This window comes from Protomyctophum bolini (genome assembly GCF_963924005.1).
Source record: "Protomyctophum bolini genome assembly, chromosome: 8".
Classification (NCBI taxonomy): domain Eukaryota; kingdom Metazoa; phylum Chordata; class Actinopteri; order Myctophiformes; family Myctophidae; genus Protomyctophum; species Protomyctophum bolini.
Window position 1 is genome coordinate 3,586,355 of NC_137869.1, and position 18,369 is coordinate 3,604,723.

The following is an 18,369-nucleotide window of genomic DNA, read 5'->3' on the forward strand; positions in this document are numbered from 1 at the left end:
CATGATGATTTGTAAATTTTGTATGTTGCATGTTATTGGTTATTTGTGATTTGTGATTGTGATTTGTGATTGTGCCACCGAGTGGCGCGCTACGAGCTTGTAGGTCTGCTATTTTTGAAAAATCAAAGAACGACTGACATAGAAACATAGCTTTTTCAGAAAACTTGTCAGGAGACAGAAGATATTTTTAAATTCTGATCTCAGGTCAAAATGGGTACTTAAAAGGGTTTTGTTGCAAGGTGTTGAAAGGAGTTGCATCGGTGCGGTCTGGCCTTACTTAAGTCATACATATGCTCTGTTTTTTGTCATCATTTTCCTCCCATAGAGTGAGAGAAAACAAGTAGTGACGAGATATGAGATGGTTCCATGAATGGTCTGGTTCTGTACAATGTTGTCACGCTGGGGCACTTCACATCACTTTGTAATGTTTTGATAGACTGAATGTTCTGCTGATTGATGTGTGTGGCACACACACACACACACGCACACACACACACACACACACACACACACACACACACACACACACACACACACACACACACACACACACACACAGTACTTGCCCCCCCCTCCATCCCCAGATTGGCAATTTTCACCCCAATGTTCACCTATTATTGTCACCTGCTATTTCACGGTTTGGTCGAATGTTTTGATTCCCATTGGTCAATCACTGAATTTTCTTCTGTATATGGAACAATCGGCTCAATAGTATATAGGCCGCTGTCTAATCAAAGACGTACTGTAGTGTATATCACTTGCTTATGACCTGCTGCTTATTGCTCAGAATAGGGACTCTCTTATTGTTAGAAAATTGTCTTTGTTTGTGACATTTCATAAATGGTTCTCAAACCATTGTGTATTTGTCCGCGGACCCCCACATATTGGTTTGTGCCCCAATAAGGGATCCCCAAGATGTTTTTGTTTTTGAATGCTCAAAATTGTACCAGATTTCTCACAGTTATTCTGGAATATTAGCCCATTTGCTTTATCTGTCTGCTATTTTTGAAAAATCGAAGAACGACTGACATAGAAACATAGCTTTTTTCCAGAAAACTGTCAGGATTTGGAAGACTTTTTTTTTTTAGAATCTGATCTCGGGTCAGAATGGGAAACCGTCAGGATGTAGAAGACATTTGTAGAATCTGATCTCGGGTCAGAGTGGGCTAGACTGCATGGCCTCTGTGAGACTCGAGGTCAGACGCTGAGCTGTCATCAGCGGCACACACTCTCGTTTCCACTGATTGCGACGTTTAGCCGGCCGCGCTCCCCTTTCTCCGCTTGTCCTGTTCTTTGAACCTTTCCTGAACACTTTCCATTTCCACTTGAGCAACAGCAGTTAGACATGCGAGAGGTTTTATGTGCTGCTGTGAGTGTGCTGCTGACGCACGCAGACTCCCTGTTTGGTTTTTGTTAGTGGTGCAACCACTCCAAGGAACCGCAATGTCCGTGTTCAACTATATGTGGCCATGAGCACCAGAATGACTATTAGTACCAGTAATAATAATAATAAAACTTTATTTGTATAGCACCTTTCATGACATGAAATGCAGCTCAAAGTGCTTTACAGAGCAATGGAGAAAAGCAAGGCAACGACATTAAAAAACAAGCAGCAATGCAATACAGTGAGTGAGGACATGAATAACAAAAAAATAAAAGATCAATTAAAAGCAATGTTGTAGAAGTGGGTCTTGAGCTGTGCTTTAAAAATGTCTACAGAGGCTGCCTGTCGAAGGTACAGTGTTATTAAACTACAGAGGCTGCCTGACGAAGCTACAGTGGGAGTTTGTTCCACGCCGACGGCCCGTAGAAGCAAAAAGCTGCTTCCCCGTATTTTTTAGTTGCCATTTTCTTTTGGCAATGCGAGCAGGCCAGCAGTGGAAGACCAGTAGGGGTGCTGTTGTGCCAGAAACAGAGAGAGAGAGAGAGAGAGATAGTGCTGCACTGTTGCCTGCTAATGAGAGAGAGAGAGAAAGGAGGAGGGGGGGGAGGGGAGTTGCACCACTCAGTTCACACGGGTGTGATTTTCTCTCCCGTTCATTTTGTATAATGTCGTCACTTCCAGGCAGAAACCTGTCGTGTCATCTCCATATACACTTTTTTTAAAATAAATTAACTACTTGATCATAGCCTGGCTCCAGCCCTGAATCACTATAGAGCGCCGCAGTCCCTCCCCCTTTCAGAAAAAACGAGTGGCCCTGGAAATGAAACCCCAATGCATTCTCCCATCGGCACTTCTTATTTAATTTATATAAAGACGGTTACGCCGCGGACAAAGCCAACTCGGATCGTGACAAATCATGACAATGAACACAATGTTTTGGGGCCGATCAAATCATTAGAAAGAAGAAAAGAAAGTCAGGAGACACAACACTATTTGTTTTGTTTTTCGTCTTATAAATTATTTGATCGGCCCCAAAACATTGTGTTCATTGTCATGATTTGTCACGATCCGAGTTGGCTTTGTCCGCGGCGTAACCGTCTTTAACCCATTCTGACCGGGCACCCATTTTGGTGTTAGCATCATGTTATGCTTTACCTATTGAAAAATAGCAGATCTACAAGCTCATATCGCGCCACCGAGTGGCGCGATACGAGCTTGTAGGTCTGCTATTTTTGAAAAATTCGAAGAACGACTGACATTTTTAGAATCTGATCTCAGGTCAGAATGGGTTAATCAGACCAGTGTGTGTCCAGTGGAAACCTCGTATGAATCTGATCTCAGGTCAGAATGGGTTAAATAAATTATATTGTGCCGATGGGAGAATGCATTGGGGTTTCATTTCCTGGGCCACTCGTTTTTTCTGAAAGGGGGAGGGACTGCGGCGCTCTATAGCATTTAAAAATATGTCCTGGCGAATAATGAAGTGAAACGAAATGAAGTGTCAATCTAACTTGATCATACACAGACGGCATCACACCAAAGCATCAACGTACTGTAGTAGATCTGTATACTTTTGATGCTTTCAAATTTGAATAGTGAAAGTGTTGGACATAATTAGGTTTCCACCCAACAGAGACGATATTTTAACGATTTGTTTTAGGCCTTTCTGCCTATATTGATAGTTGAAGTGAAGATGGACAGGAAAGAGAGAGGGAATCGAACTCACGACACGCTGTCAGGCGTAGATATGGTCATATATGTCAAACTCAAGGCCCGGGGGCCAAATCAGGCCCATGAATGAATTATCTTTGGCCCGCGGGATGATATTTAATTAGTATTAGAACTGGCACGGACCACCATAATACCACAAGTCCCACAATGCACTGCGAGTGCATTGTCTGTCACGTATCGAGGGCCCGCAAGCGCAAGCATGCGTCTTCTCTTCACTATTGATCAGCAGTGAAAGTATATCACTTGTGGTCAACTTTCAGCTATACCCCTCTCCCCAAAAATGGCCTGTGTGTTGAAACACAGTCCGGCCCTCGACTTGTACCAATTTCTTTATGTTGGCCCCACTGTGTATTTGAGTTTGACATCCCTAGGACAACACATACAGTATATGATATATACTGTATATATTATATATATATATATATATATATATGGTCTAACAGGACAACACATTATGTGTTGAGCATCTATCAACTCAATCACACGTACCTCCAAATATAAGCTGCATTTTTCAGATGTTTCACTTTGCAAATGGCTCTGGTCTCTGACTGTCGGCTGGAAACCTCATATGTCCAAAACGGTCTTTATGGAGATGAGAGGTTTCTCCCCGACAGTGATGATCTGTTCTAGCTCGGGCTGGACATTTAACCCATTCTGAACGGGAACCCATTTTGGTGTCGGCATCATGTTATGCTTTAGCTATTGAAAAACAGCAGATCTACAAGCTCATAGCGCGCCACCGAGTGGCGCGCTATGAGCTTGTAGGTCTGCTATTTTTGAAAAATCGAAGAACGACTGACATTTTTAGAATCTGATCTCAGGTCAGAATGGGTTAATCAGACCAGTGTGTGTCCAGTGGAAACCTCGTATGAATCTGATCTCAGGTCAGAATGGGTTAAAAGTTGAGTGTCCGACAGGCCTAAAGCCTGGACAGAATCCTGTCCTAACCCCCGGCCGACCCAAGACCACACCTCGGTAACTTCATTAAAAGCCCCAAATCTGATTACAGCAACAACAATTATTTCCTAAAAGAGTTTGGCTAAATTGACAGCTGCAGCAGCAGCCTCTTTTCATTAGATCTTGTACAGTATGTATACTGTAGGATGGGTTTATTACTACACATCAACAAGTGTCTTTATTCAGGAACAAAGCATAATAACACATTCATTATTTGAGAAATAAAGAGGACCCGTCTGGTCCCATTGTGTCCGCGCAGAGATATTAACCCATTCTGACCTGAGATCAGATTCATACGAGGTTTCCACTGGACACACACCGGTCTGATTAACCCATTCTGACCTGAGATCAGATTTAAAAAAATGTCAGTCGTTCTTCGATTTTTCAAAAATAGCAGACCTACAAGCTCGTAGCGCGCCACTCGGTGGCGCGCTATGAGCTTGTAGATCTGCTATTTTTCAATAGCTAAAGCATAACATGATGCTAACACCAAAACGGGTTCCCGGTCAGAATGGGTTAAAGATCTATGGGCAATATGTTGATATTGTGATATGCGAGATATTATAGTTCTGTATTTTGGAATGTTGTGATATCGTCAAATGGCATGCGTTTGTCCTCTCCCTCTGCCAACCTGGGGAGAGCAACGGACATGCTAAGCGCTTCCCTCTTTGCATGAGGAGTCCAAGCCGTTTTTTTTTTCACCTAACAAGAGGGAGTTTCCCCGGTTTCACGGAACACGTTATTCCAAGCAGTTCCTTTCCCCTCCACCAGGTGCCCCGGCTGGCCAGGGGGAGGCAGTTTAGAGACCAGGATTACTGCATGTTTTGAACGGGGGGAAAAAAATAACTAATGGGAATTATCATCACAATAGGATATTATAATAACAACAACAAAGTGCTTTACACATAACATGGCATAAGGAACACAACAAAACAAGAAGCAACAGGAGACATTTCAATAGTCAACAAAATCGTCTGAGATTACTAGGAGTTGGATTACTAGGAGTTGGCACTGAAGGCTAATCTATAAAAGTGCATTTTCAGAAAGGAGACAAGCTCGGTCTCCACGGGCAGCGTATATTCCAAAGTGTTGGAGCTGTGGTGTTGGAGCTGTGGCGTTGGAGCTGTGGTGTTGGAGCTCTGGTGCTGAAAGCCAGATCTCCTTTGGTCTTTAAATGATACAGACTTGGGGATCCCAGAAGTGCTTTATCATCACAACATTAGATTCAGTTCCATAACCGTAACCGGTTCTTGTGTTCCTCGTTTTCGATCAAGGGCTGAGCGGTGAGCGATCGACCATGGGAAGCTTCAAGGGCCACGCGCTCCCCGGCTGTTTCTTCATCGTGGCGGGCCTGTGGTGGACCGTGAAGTACTCCCTGTTGTACGCCACGCGACGGAACAAGAACCTGGGCTCCACGCGGCTGGCCTGCAGCCGGAGGTCGCAGCGGCGGCTGGAGATGATCGAGAACTCTGTCATCCTCTTCTTCTCTCTGGCTGGTGAGTTAGTCAGTCTCTACGTCTTCTCTGTGGCTGGTGAGTTAGTCAGTCTCTACGTCTTCTCTGTGGCTGGTGAGTTAGTCAGTCTCTACGTCTTCTCTGTGGCTGGTGAGTTAGTCAGTCTCTACGTCTTCTCTGTGGCTGGTGAGTTAGTCAGTCTATACGTCTTCTCTGTGGCTGGTGAGTTAGTCAGTCTCTACGTCTTCTCTGTGGCTGGTGAGTTAGTCAGTCTATACGTCTTCTCTGTGGCTGGTGAGTTAGTCAGTCTCTACGTCTTCTCTGTGGCTGGTGAGTTAGTCAGTCTATACGTCTTCTCTGTGGCTGGTGAGTTAGTCAGTCTATACGTCTTCTCTGTGGCTGGTGAGTTAGTCAGTCTCTACGTCTTCTCTGTGGCTGGTGAGTTAGTCAGTCTATACGTCTTCTCTGTGGCTGGTGAGTTAGTCAGTCTATATCATGTTTCATTATAAATGCTTTTTATGTGATGTATTCCCATGCTTTTTTTGTTCTTGCTTAATGTAAGTCGCTCTGGGTTAAGAGCGTCTGCTAAATGCCTAAAATTGTAAAATTGTTCCGGTTTGTTTGTGTGTCTTTCAGGGATCCTGCTGGAGCAGTTTGCGTCCGGCGGGCCCCGGCTGCATCTGTACGACGCGCAGCAGCACTGGGCGTTCCTGATGAACTGGCAGCACGCCACCATGTACCTGTTCTTTGGGCTGTCCGGAGCGGTCTCCCTGGTGGTCCACAGCACCACCGAGAGCCCCATGTTCCCCCTGGCTCTGGACAGACTCATGCTGGCCATCGCCTTCTTCAACCAAGGTATATACGGTGGTGCGGTGTGCTGTATCGTCGGGGACTATAACCGTAACATTATGTTGGAATTTATCTATTGGAAAAATAGCAGATCTACAAGCTCGTAGCGCGCCACCGAGTGCCGCGCTACGAGCTTGTAGGTCTGCCATTTTTGAAAAATCGTAAAAAAAAATGTGGCGCCGATCTTTGAATATATATATATATATATTCTTTCAAAGTGAATGTTTTTAACTCTGGTCTAAATGGGTTATAAGGCACTAAATGATACCATGTCTCGCTAGATTTGTGTTTTTTTTTGTATGTATTTTCCACTGTCGTCCTGCATCTTTGCCATGGAAATAATTGTTTAAATGTTGTTACTGTTGTTGTCGTTGCTGTTTGTTTTGTACCGTTGAGACCGAAGACAAATTGAGACACACGTGGACAATAAATACATTTCACTAAACTAACTAACCAACTTAAGTTTTAGTCGACGAAAACAACACTGCAAACAGAGCCTGCTTGTGCTCGCGACAGCTGCAGACCATAAAATTATAATTGTCTTAGTTGCAAGCTCGCATCATTTGGTGTTTTCCACCCAAAAAAGGCCCCCGTGGCCCTGGACAGCCTTCTTCAACCAAGGTACGCTGCAGCGCTGGACCTTTCATATCGGGGGCCCCGTTATGTATTTCGTCGTTTCACCACCCGAGGAGATTGATTTATTGTAAATTAAGTAATGCGGACCAATATTTTAAAGCAACTTTATACAGATAAACGAGTCCATATAATGATTATAATGATCAGACTTGGCAATATATTATATATAATTATACTCCCAAGAGCATACAAATGGAACCAAATGGAGTTAAATTAACACTGATGATAGTGTACTCCCAGAGAATGGTATCAAATGGGGGGTCTGTGGCCTAATGGGGGTCTGTGGCCTAATGGTCTGTGGCCTAATGCATACTATAGGCTACTAGTGTGTAAACTGTGTTGTATAATGCTATAGGTCCCTCTTATTTAGCTGCTATAGTATGTATTTACTCTTTGAGTGAGTAAGTAAAAAAAATATTATAAGCCTTGAAAAGTCATTTGGTTTAAGAAAGCAGGGCTGTCTGTAGTTGTACTACTGTCGCGTTGTACCTTTTTACACAATCATATCGGCGCAAAATCTTTGCACAATCCTCACAAAAAGGCGTGTTTTTATTACAGTTTTTTTTTAAATCACTATCGGTTGCATATCGGTTATCCCTTATCGGTGATTGTTACCCTCTATCGTAGGGTGCAGGTCTTTTTTCCGACAGCATATTGATCCGAAACCTCAATCCTAACCTAACCCTAATCGCAAGCACGGGAGCAGCGCATGTCGGACCATCGCTTTTTCGCATCGCAGCGAATGTCCCCCCGCTGCGGATCGTTGCCCCGTCGGCTAGAATGCTGTCGGGGAAAAAAGGCCGCCTCCCCTATCGTATCGGTTATCGTATCAGTCACCAAATTCCATATCGGTCGGTCTCTACAGAAAACGTTTCCCCAGAACATCCTGATATATAGAACAGAAATTAAGGCTATATTTGTATAGCATATTTTAACAGCAAGGTCGCTATACACCATATATGTACTGTATACTATATCTGCTTCTATTTTAACCCAGGGACCTTACAGTATATATTAGAGATGCACCGATCGATCGGCCTCCCGATCGATCGGGCCCGATCACGTCATTTTCAAAAGATCGGGATCGGGGAAAAAATATCGGGAAATATATATTTATTAAATATTTTTTATTTTTATTTTTATTAAATCATTTCATAATTGTATTTAACGTTACAGAAGAAACGTGACCATCTATAAGTCTTAAAGTCGTCCTCCCGAGTCTTTTGTTTTGTTTTTTAATACAGATTGGTTCATAATAACAACAAAACATCCTCCTCTGAGTCGAAACAGCCTCTTGCTGCTGCTCCTAGGAAAACTTGTTGCACGACAGTGACGTTGGCCCTAAACAGCAGATCTGCAAGCTCACAAGGAGTTGCTTTCGCAACGCGCTGTGATCTTGTAGATTTGCTATTGGGCGACGAATGGCGACGTTCGTGTACCTTGCGTGGCTAGTAGGCTAATAGCAGAAAGCTAACGACAACAAGCGGCAGCGGCTGCACTGAAACAACCGACGCTTAAAGCGACTTTTAAAAAGAAGGAACCACAGAGAGAGAGAGAGAGAGAGATGATGAGGAGAATCCAGCCCTCGTAAAGACCACTCGGTGGAATAATTATTGATCGTCATACACAGAGACACACACAGCGGAGTAACCTCGAATCAACAGGCTTCTAAGCACCGTCTTGTTCAGATCTGCTTCTGCATCTGCACTCGCTGTTTGAGTGCTAAAAAGGGAGAGAGAGAGCAAAAACAACTCGTTGTTGTTGCTCTGTCCACCCGGAGCAGGAGAAGAACATTCCGTCTGAAAAGTCCCAACAAAATACTCTATGTCCAATCCATGACTGTAGATAGAAACCCTTCTTCTAATAATATAAGCATAATATCTCATGCAGAGATCTTTATTGTAAACTTTTGTAAATGTTTCTGTGCGACACGGAATCCCTCCTCTCCCCAGTGAGCTCTCCTCTCCTCCCTGCATGTGCTGCGAGTCTGCACCACGTGTGAGCGCATAGGTGCATTATTTTTCCCTTGAACATAATGATGAGGCACATTAAAATAGCAATATAAGGTTTTTTTTCCCCCTTTAAATAATGAAAAGGCAGAAATGTCTAATAAAATAATATATGCTAAAAAAAGAATAAAAGATAATGCTATAAATAAACTTTTTGAGTGGTGCAAGCCAGTCCCTTGGACTTATGTGTGTGGGTGCCTGCCTGGCTGGCTGGGTATGAGCATGAAAACAGCATGGTTGTTTTTCACCACCTGTGTGCAACCCACGCACACAAACACATGCCCATATTAACTGTATATGATGATTTCGTGTGTGCCAGTACAGTACAGTAGAGGGTACAGTAGAGGGACCGGCACACAGTAACTCTGTCATTTCTCAACCGTTTCGGACACGGGGTGGCAGTTCGCAACCGTTTTAGTCCCTTTTTTTTTCTTACTGCATTGCCAAAATGTATCTGATCGGGAAGAATTATCGGAAATGATCGGAATTGTATCGGGAGCAAAAAAAAGTGATCGGATCGGGAAATATCGGGATCGGCAGATACTCAAACTCAAATGATCGGGATCGGATCGGGAGCAAAAAAACGTGATCGGTGCATCTCTAGTATATATTAATACTATCCACTCATATTAGGAATATTTGACATATCTTACCTTTTTTTTTTTTAGTATTTCTATTTGTGTTCTTAATCTTCTTCCCTGTTTTGGGGGGAAAACGCCAAATGATGCGAGCTTGTAAGACCATTATAATTTTATGGTCTGCAGCTGTCGCGAGCACAAGCAGGCTCTGTTTGCAGTGTTGTTTTCGTCGACTAAAACTAAGTTAGTTAGTTTAGTTTAATTTATTGTCCACGTGTGTCTCAATTTGTCTTCGGTCTCAACAACAGTACAAAACAAACAGCAACGACAACAACAGTAACGACACTTACACAATTATTTCCATGGCAAAGATGCAGGACGACAGTAGAATATACATACAAAAACAAAAACACAAATCTAGCGAGACATGGTATCATTTAGTGCCTTATAACGCATTTAGACCGGAGTTAAAAACATTCACTTTGAAAGAATATATGTTCAAAGATCGGCGCCACATTTTTTACGATTTTTCAAAAATAGCAGATCTACAAGCTCGTAGCGCGCCACTCGGTGGCGCGCTATGAGCTTGTAGATCTGCTATTTTTCCAATAGATAAATTATAACATGATGTTATGGTTGGTTAGCTATAAAGACGGACTACCTTTTTTCACTGACGAAAACTAAATGGAAACTAAATAAAAGCTAAGCTATGAGTAAATATATTGATGATTTCGTCAACAAATGAAAACTAGACTAAAATGTTAGGGAGGGACTAGTGGACGAAGAGATCCAGGTATTATGCTAGGTTGCATGCTGAAAATGGGAGATCTACAAGCTCACAACGCGTCGCAGCGCGACCAAAGTGTAAAGTCTGCCATTACAACGACATCAAGGCCTGTCAAAACACATTTTACACGACTAGAACTGGACTAACACTAGAACATTTCAGGTGACTAAAATGTGACTGAAATTAAATGAAAATTATTCAAAAGACTATGAACTAAAATCTAGATTTAGATTTGTCAAAAACAACACTGCTCTGTCTGACAGTCTACAGCGACTGTATAGGTGTGGATTTGAGGACGACTGCTTTGAATATCTCTTGCCTCAAATCTTTGAATATTACATTCTTTCGGTTTCAGTTTTTACCTAAAATCTGGAGGGTCCCTATAGCTGGGACAACATATTTTCAGATGGGTGTCGGCGGCATATTACATACAATTTTTTGGGGTCCTTGACATGAAATATTGACAACCACTGATATAGAAACATGAGGTTTTTCAGAAAAGAATACCCTTTAAAAAGTTTTTTTTTTAATCCATTTTTAACCCTAAATGGGTTAACCCATCTAGGCCTGACGTCGAAATTAGTTTTCTGAAATACCTCGTGTTTCTATGTCTAGTGGTGCTCACTATTTTTCAACAGCTAAAGCATAACATGACGCTTAAAGATGGAGTGCCACCATTTTTTTCCACCCTAAAACATGATCATCAGGTATTATTACAATATTAAAAGTAAAACACCAAAAAGGGGGTTAATTATCAGCGTGAACGTTGTCTGATAAATAAGACCTCTGTTGTTGTTCTTCTTCTTCTTGTTTCGTTGTCGTCGTTTCTTTGTTTTTTCTCCCCGGGGGAACCATAGGGTTCCTCTTCCTGTACCACCTGCACGGCAGGGCCATGCTGGACGTGCACGTGCACACGCTGCTGCTCTACGCCATCTTCGGCTCCGCCATGACGGCCTTCCTGGAGGTGTTCCACCGAGGGAACGTCCTGCTGGAGCTGCTGCGTTGCACCCTCACCCTGCTGCAAGGGAGCTGGTTCTGGCAGGTATTACTATGAATGCACACTCACCCTGCTGCAAGGGAGCTGGTTCTGGCAGGTATGTACTATGAATGCACACTCACCCTGCTGCAAGGGAGCTGGTTCTGACGGGTATATACTATGAATACACACTCACCCTGCTGCAAGGGAGCTGGTTCTGGCAGGTATGTACTATGAATGCACACTCACCCTGCTGCAAGGGAGCTGGTTCTGGCAGGTATTACTATGAATGCACACTCACCCTGCTGCAAGGGAGCTGGTTCTGGCAGGTATTACTATGAATGCACACTCACCCTGCTGCAAGGGAGCTGGTTCTGGCAGGTATGTACTATGAATGCACACTCACCCTGCTGCAAGGGAGCTGGTTCTGGCAGGTATGTACTATGAATGCACACTCACCCTGCTGCAAGGGAGCTGGTTCTGGCAGGTATTACTATGAATGCACCCTCACCCTGCTGCAAGGGAGCTGGTTCTGACAGGTATTACTATGATTGCACCCTCACCCTGCTGCAAGGGAGCTGGTTCTGACAGGTATTACTATGAATGCACACTCACCCTGCTGCAAGGGAGCTGGTTCTGGCAGGTATTACTATGAATGCACACTCACCCTGCTGCAAGGGAGCTGGTTCTGACAGGTATTACTATGAATACACACTCACCCTGCTGCAAGGGACATATAGCCTCGGAAACCCAGACGTTTTTATTTCCAGGGAGAAAAAGAAAAAGTCTGGGACCGAGTCCACTTCAATACGGCATAGAGTATAGTGCAAACGTTGATCACTCTCTGCTGATTTCTGAACGTCTGCACCTTTGTTAAATTGACGCACACCCGTACACACACACACACACACACACACACACACACACACACACACACACACACTCCCCTCTCTCTCTCTGTGTCGCTCGAATGAATTAGTCTCATGTTGCGCAGCTGGCGGATCCTGCCGGGAGCTGCCCTATGCCATAGAAAGCATAGGTGGACCCCAGGCTACAAGGGAAATGTACTTAATACACGCTCAGACTGCTGCAAGGGGACATACATGGGCCTGTGCAGATTGTACCCGCGTTCAGCGCTGAGGGCCTTTTCAACCTGCAGTTCATTGTTCCCGTCCGAGACCAGCCGTGCCGAGTCATCCGCGAACGGGAACAAGTTTGCAGTCACAACAAGCTGATGTGTCATGTTGTTTGAGTGGTTTCAAAAGCAGGTGGCTTGCTGCGCACATCCAGTTCCTTAGTTCCTGGTGCTGGACAAAAGGTAGATACAAGGAGTATAAGTCCGCACGGATAGTGCGGACTTCTCCTTCTCTGTCATGTTGTTTTTAAGAACAGTACTACTGGGTGACGTCTTTCTTCAGAGGCCACGAGGAAGAGGGAAAGAAAAGAACACTGAACTGACTCTGTCTCCCGTTTTTTTCCCTGTTTGTTGTTCAGTTTAAACAAATATAAGGTGTTTACTGAGCCACACCTCTGGTGCACCTCTGATGCAGGCACAGTTTGCACACTGAACAACAAACCGATCAACTCATCGCGTTGCGACGCGTTGCGTGCAGATCGCCTGCTTCCCCATTTTGTCCTAACGTTAGTACTACTGCTGCTATCTTTCAATGGCTAAAGTACAACATAATCCTTTTAAAACACCAAAAGGGGTTCCCTGACCGTCCTGAATGTGCTAACTAACTAACTGTTTGACTCTGTGTCTGTCCTGTGTAACAGACTGGCTTGGTGCTGTACCCAGAGTGTTTAACTAGGTGTGTGTGTGTGTGTGTGTGTGTGTGTGTGTGTGTGTGTGTGTGTGTGTGTGTGTGTGTGTGTGTGTGTGTGTGTGTGTGTGTGTGTGTGTGTGTGTGTGTGTGTGTGTGTGTGTGTGTGTGTGTGTGTGTGTGTGTGTGTGTGTGTGTGTGTGTGTGTGTGTGTGTGTGTGTGTGTGTGTGTGTCCTGTGTAACAGACTGGCTTGGTGCTGTACCCGCCCAGCGGTCCAGAGTGGGACCAGAACGACCACGCCAACATGATGTTCATCACCCTGTGCTTCTGCTGGCACCTGGCCACCGCTCTGCTGGTGGTGGCCGTGCTCTACAGCACCGTCTGCTGGTGAGACCGCCACACTGCATATATATATATATATATGCCCATAGCACTTTTACTCAGCAATGTAACTGTTTTAATTGAGTCTCATCTATTTATTATATTTATTCTAGCTTTGGACACTTTCTGTTTTACATTTCATATTTTGATATTGCTGTATTGTAGAGTGTATGTTGTTGAGTTAGTTTTTTGTATTTTATGCTTTGTATTTCGGCTACATTGAAAATGAGGGCTTGCCCCTCAATTGTACTCCGAGTTTAAATTAAGCTTATGATGATATACATCATGTCGTGCTTTAGCTATTGAAAAATAGCAGACCTACGAGCTCATAGCGCGCCAGGTCTGCTATTTTTGAAAAATCGAAGAGCGACTGACATAGAAGACTTTTTTTTTTTTTTTTTATCTGATCTCGGGTCAGAATGGGTTAGAATAAATTCAATGTAAATTGATTCTTTCTAATGGATGAACAACCCCTTTTACTCCCATCTGGTCTATAGCGTGGTGCGCTCCAGGCTGAGGAAAACCCCGCCCATGGAGATGGGACTTCTGAAGCCGCGGGAGAGAGACGCCGAGTCGGAGGACGAGCTGTTATGAAGGCCGTTTGGCTCGCCTAGCCTAGCCTCACCTCGTCTCGCCTCGCTGCTGCTGCTGTTTCTTCTAATATATTTTTTATCCCACGATTTTGTAACCCATTTTTCACCCCTTTGTCAATCATCTAATGTGATCCTGGGCTCTACACACCCTCCTCCAACCTAGTCCCCATATATGGGGGACAAGGGGAGACCAACCTAGTCCCCATATATGGGGGACAAGGGGAGACCAACCTAGTCCCCATATATGGGGGACAAGGGGAGAGCAACGGACTTGAACTCATGCTTCCTTCATGCCTGCAGAGTGTCCCAAGTTGCTCCTTTTACACCTGACAGGGGTGAGTTTCCCTGGTTGGACGTATAGCGCGTGGAAGGAACACGTTATTCCAACCAGCTCCTTTCCCCGCTCCTTTCCCCTCCATCAGGCGCCCCGGTTGGCCAGGGGGAGGCAGTTTAGAGACCAGAATTACTGCATGTTTTTTTGTGAGGGTATACCTACCCTAGGGGACACGGGGAGAACATGCAAACTCCACACAGAAAGGCCCTTTCGCCAACCCCCGCCTTCGGGTATGGGCACTGATGGACGCGGAGGAGGAAACACGCCGCCAGCGCCCACAGCGTCCCGAGCGGGAATCGAACCCAGGACCTTCTAGCTGTGAGGCGACAGCACTACCTGTTGTTGTTTCACCGTGAACGCCTCACACCGGGGGCGGCGGTGGCTCAGGCGGTAGAGTGGCCGCATGGTAACCCTAAGGTCGCCAGTTCGAACCCTGTGGTGCTCCCCCCGGTGTCGAAGTGTCCTTGAGCAAAGACACTGAACCCCACATTGCTCCCGATGTGCTGGTCGGTGCCTTGCATGGTTTCCTCCGGTGTGTGTGTGTGTGTGTGTGTGTGTGTGTGTGTGTGTGTGTGTGTGTGTGTGTGTGTGTGTGTGTATGCCACGGTCTCCTGCATCGTAGGAGAAAGAGAGGGACGCCACGGTCTCCTCACCGTAGGAGAAAGAGAGGGACGCCACGGTCTTCCCGCGTGGTACGTGGGACCAGTGGGACATGTCCCACGTACCAGCACAGGTACACGTCACGCGTACCAGCACAGGTACACATACCAGTGGGACATATCCCGCGTACCAGCACAGGTGTACACGTACCAGTGGTTGGGAACCTCTACCAGTCCTTGCAAACTGTTAATAAAGTATTCAATCAATCGATCGAAACTACTTCACGGCAAAGTAGGGTTTTAATTCATAGGGGGAGTTAAAAGTGATGTCTGCCCTGACGACAGCAACAATATAATGTTGTCTGATGCTCTCATGTTTGCACCAGAACATTAGATTAGGTTGTTGTTGTTCGTTTTTTTTTGTACATTTAGTTTGACCTGCCAAATTTGCAAGTCTACGGGGTGAAGTATAGCGCCATCCTGTGGTGAAGACATTGCATTGTCGTCACCACACTTGGAAATGTATATACTTGAAAAATTGAGGTGTTTAAATATGAGGAAGGGGAGAGAAAAATGTTGCTTTATACACCTCTTGTGCTCTTTAACGTTCAGATGTTGAGTTGATTGGAAAGCTCTAACGATGCTCTAAAAATAAATGTTTGTACTGATTATTGATGAGTTGAAAGAAATGTTTCCTGTGTGCTGTGTTTTGATGTTGGGGGAATCTAATGTCTTATAGGGGCACTATAGCAACTCCTATTAAGGCTGTACCCTGGAATGTCTTAGGGGCACTATAGCAACTCCTATTAAGGCTGTACCCTAATGTCTTAGGGGCACTATAGCAACTCCTATTAAGGCTGTACGCTGGAATGTCTTAGGGGCACTAGCAACTCCTATTAAGGCTGTACCCTGGAATGTCTTAGGGGCACTAGCAACTCCTATTAAGCTGTACCCTGGAATGTCTTAGGGGCACTATAGCAACTCCTATTAAGGCTGTACCCTAATGTCTTAGGGGCACTATAGCAACTCCTATTAAGGCTGTACCCTGGAATGTCTTAGGGGCGCTAGTAACTCATACCAGTAAGACGCGCAAACGCAGGAAGCGAACGCAGCTCGTACATATTTGGGTCTCATAGTAAGTGCTCACTGCTTTCGCAATTAAGGCTGTACCCTAGCCCTGTTTTAATGTCTTAGGGGCACTAGCAACTCCTATAAGGCTGTACCCTGGAATTTCTTAGGGGCGCTAGCAAGCAACTCCTAATAAGGCTGTACCCTAGCCCTGTTTTAATGTCTTAGGGGCGCTAGTAACTCCTATTAAGGCTGTACCCTAGCTCTGTTTTTAGAATGTCTTAGGGACATGTGATATTTAGCCCCATGTTCGAATGCCCCCTGTCGAAAATATAGCTAAAATCTCTAAAACGAAAGAAAGCAGCAAATGAAAAAATAATTAATCTTTCACTTTCTTTAATGACAACATGAACCTTGGTTGAAATAAACTAAAGTTGTCCTTCAACCAAACAATACCAAGCATTATTGTTATCAGATCTACATCGTTATTGTGCAGTGATTTGGTCCAAGTGACTGTCCAACATAGAAAGTTACAGGTGACCCAAAACAAAGCAGTTTGTACGGCGCTTCAATGTACAATGTTGAACTATTTAGTGTGGTTAAGTGTCAAAAGCAGGTTGTATAATTCATTACAGTATGTTTTGTCCAAAACATTATCACAACTGAAACCCCAGAAATAAGTTATAATACTTTATCATTGTTCTCCAGATAGATACACATCTTTATTTTACTCTGCAGTCGTCAGAGGTTCACATAATAGAACGCATGGTAAACAGTAACTGCTGTAATGGTACAGTAAGCTAATGGTGATCTAATAAATATAGTATCTTTATTGGAAGGATAAACCCCTTGATAATCTGCATCGTCTCATTTTAGTCTAAATGAAGCGAATCAACAATACAGGGTAACTATGCATAAAGTGAGTGGCAAATCGAGTGGCTAAAATAGTGAGTGGCAAAGTGGGTTTTTACGCCACTTAACATTGTTTAATGCAATCAGATAGGACTTTTCTGTGTGGATGGCTGTCACGGCTGTCTGGGACATCAGAGACAGGGACATCAGAGACATCAGGGACGGGCACGTCAGAGACAGGGACATCAGAGACAGAGACATCAGAGACATCAAGGTTCAAGGTTGTCTTTATTTGTCTCCCTTGGGAGACATTTGTCTTGTCAGAGACAGGGACATCAGGGACATCAAGGTTCAAGATTCAAGGTTGTCTTTATTTGTCTCCCTTGGGATAAATGTGTCTTTTCAGAGACAGGGACATCAGGGACAGGGACATCAGAGACAGAGACATCAGGGACATCAGAGACATCAGAGACAGAGACATCAGGGACATCAGAGACTGGGACATCAGAGACAGAGACATCAGGGACAGAGACATCAGGGACATCAGAGACAGAGACATCAGAGACAGAGACATCAGGGACAGGGACATCAGAGACAGAGACATCAGGGACAAGGACATCAGGGACAGGGACATCAGAGACTGGGACATCAGAGACAGAGACATCAGAGACAGGGACATCAGAGACAGAGACATCAGAGACAGAGACATCAGGGACAGGGACATCAGAGACTGGGACATCAGGGACGGGCACGTCAGAGACACGGACATAAAAGAGGACTTCTGTGGACGCAGATGAGGACTGTGAGGACTCAGATGAGGACTCGGATGAAGACTCCGATGAAGACTCCGATGAGGACTGTGAGGACTCAGATGAGGACTCCGATGAGGACTGTGAGGACTCCGATGAGGACTCCGATGAGGACTTTGATGAAGACTCCGATGAGGACTTTGATGAGGACTTTGATGAAGACTCCGATGAAGACTCCGATGAGGACTTTGATGAGGACTCCGATGAGGACTCCGATGAAGACTCCGATGAGGACTCCGATGAAGACTCCGATGAGGACTCCGATGAGGACTTTGATGAGGACTTCGATGAGGACTCTGAGTCCTTGCAGAGCCAGTTCCACAAGTCCACTGAGGCCTCCCAGATCCAGCGCCACGAGGACCCTGAGTCGTCCCAGACCCAGTGCCACGAGGACTCCGAGTCCTCCATGATCCAGTGCCATGAGGCCGCCGAGGCCAGAGAATGCGTGGCCACATGAACCAGTAAGGACACGGGGAGCAGAAAACACATCTTCATCTACAGACAGACAGAAAACACATCTTCATCTACAGACAGACAGAAAACACATCTTCATCTACAGACAGACAGAATACACATCTTCATCTACAGACAGACAGAAAACACATCT

At 44.8% G+C, this 18,369-nt stretch overlaps 1 protein-coding gene across 1 annotated transcript in view; it reads left to right on the plus strand.

Annotated features, from left to right (window-relative positions):
- Window positions 1–15,300, plus strand: part of tmem45a (transmembrane protein 45a) — a 28,289-nt gene extending 12,989 nt beyond the window's left edge. The window contains exons 2-6 of the mRNA XM_080771348.1: window positions 5,347–5,568; window positions 6,163–6,381; window positions 11,243–11,427; window positions 13,371–13,513; window positions 14,005–15,300. Of these exons, the coding sequence (XP_080627474.1) occupies window positions 5,370–5,568; window positions 6,163–6,381; window positions 11,243–11,427; window positions 13,371–13,513; window positions 14,005–14,101 (843 nt within the window). The 5' untranslated portion in view covers window positions 5,347–5,369 and the 3' untranslated portion in view covers window positions 14,102–15,300. The remainder of the gene's footprint in view (window positions 1–5,346; window positions 5,569–6,162; window positions 6,382–11,242; window positions 11,428–13,370; window positions 13,514–14,004) is intronic.
- Window positions 15,301–18,369: the final 3,069 nt, after the last annotated feature.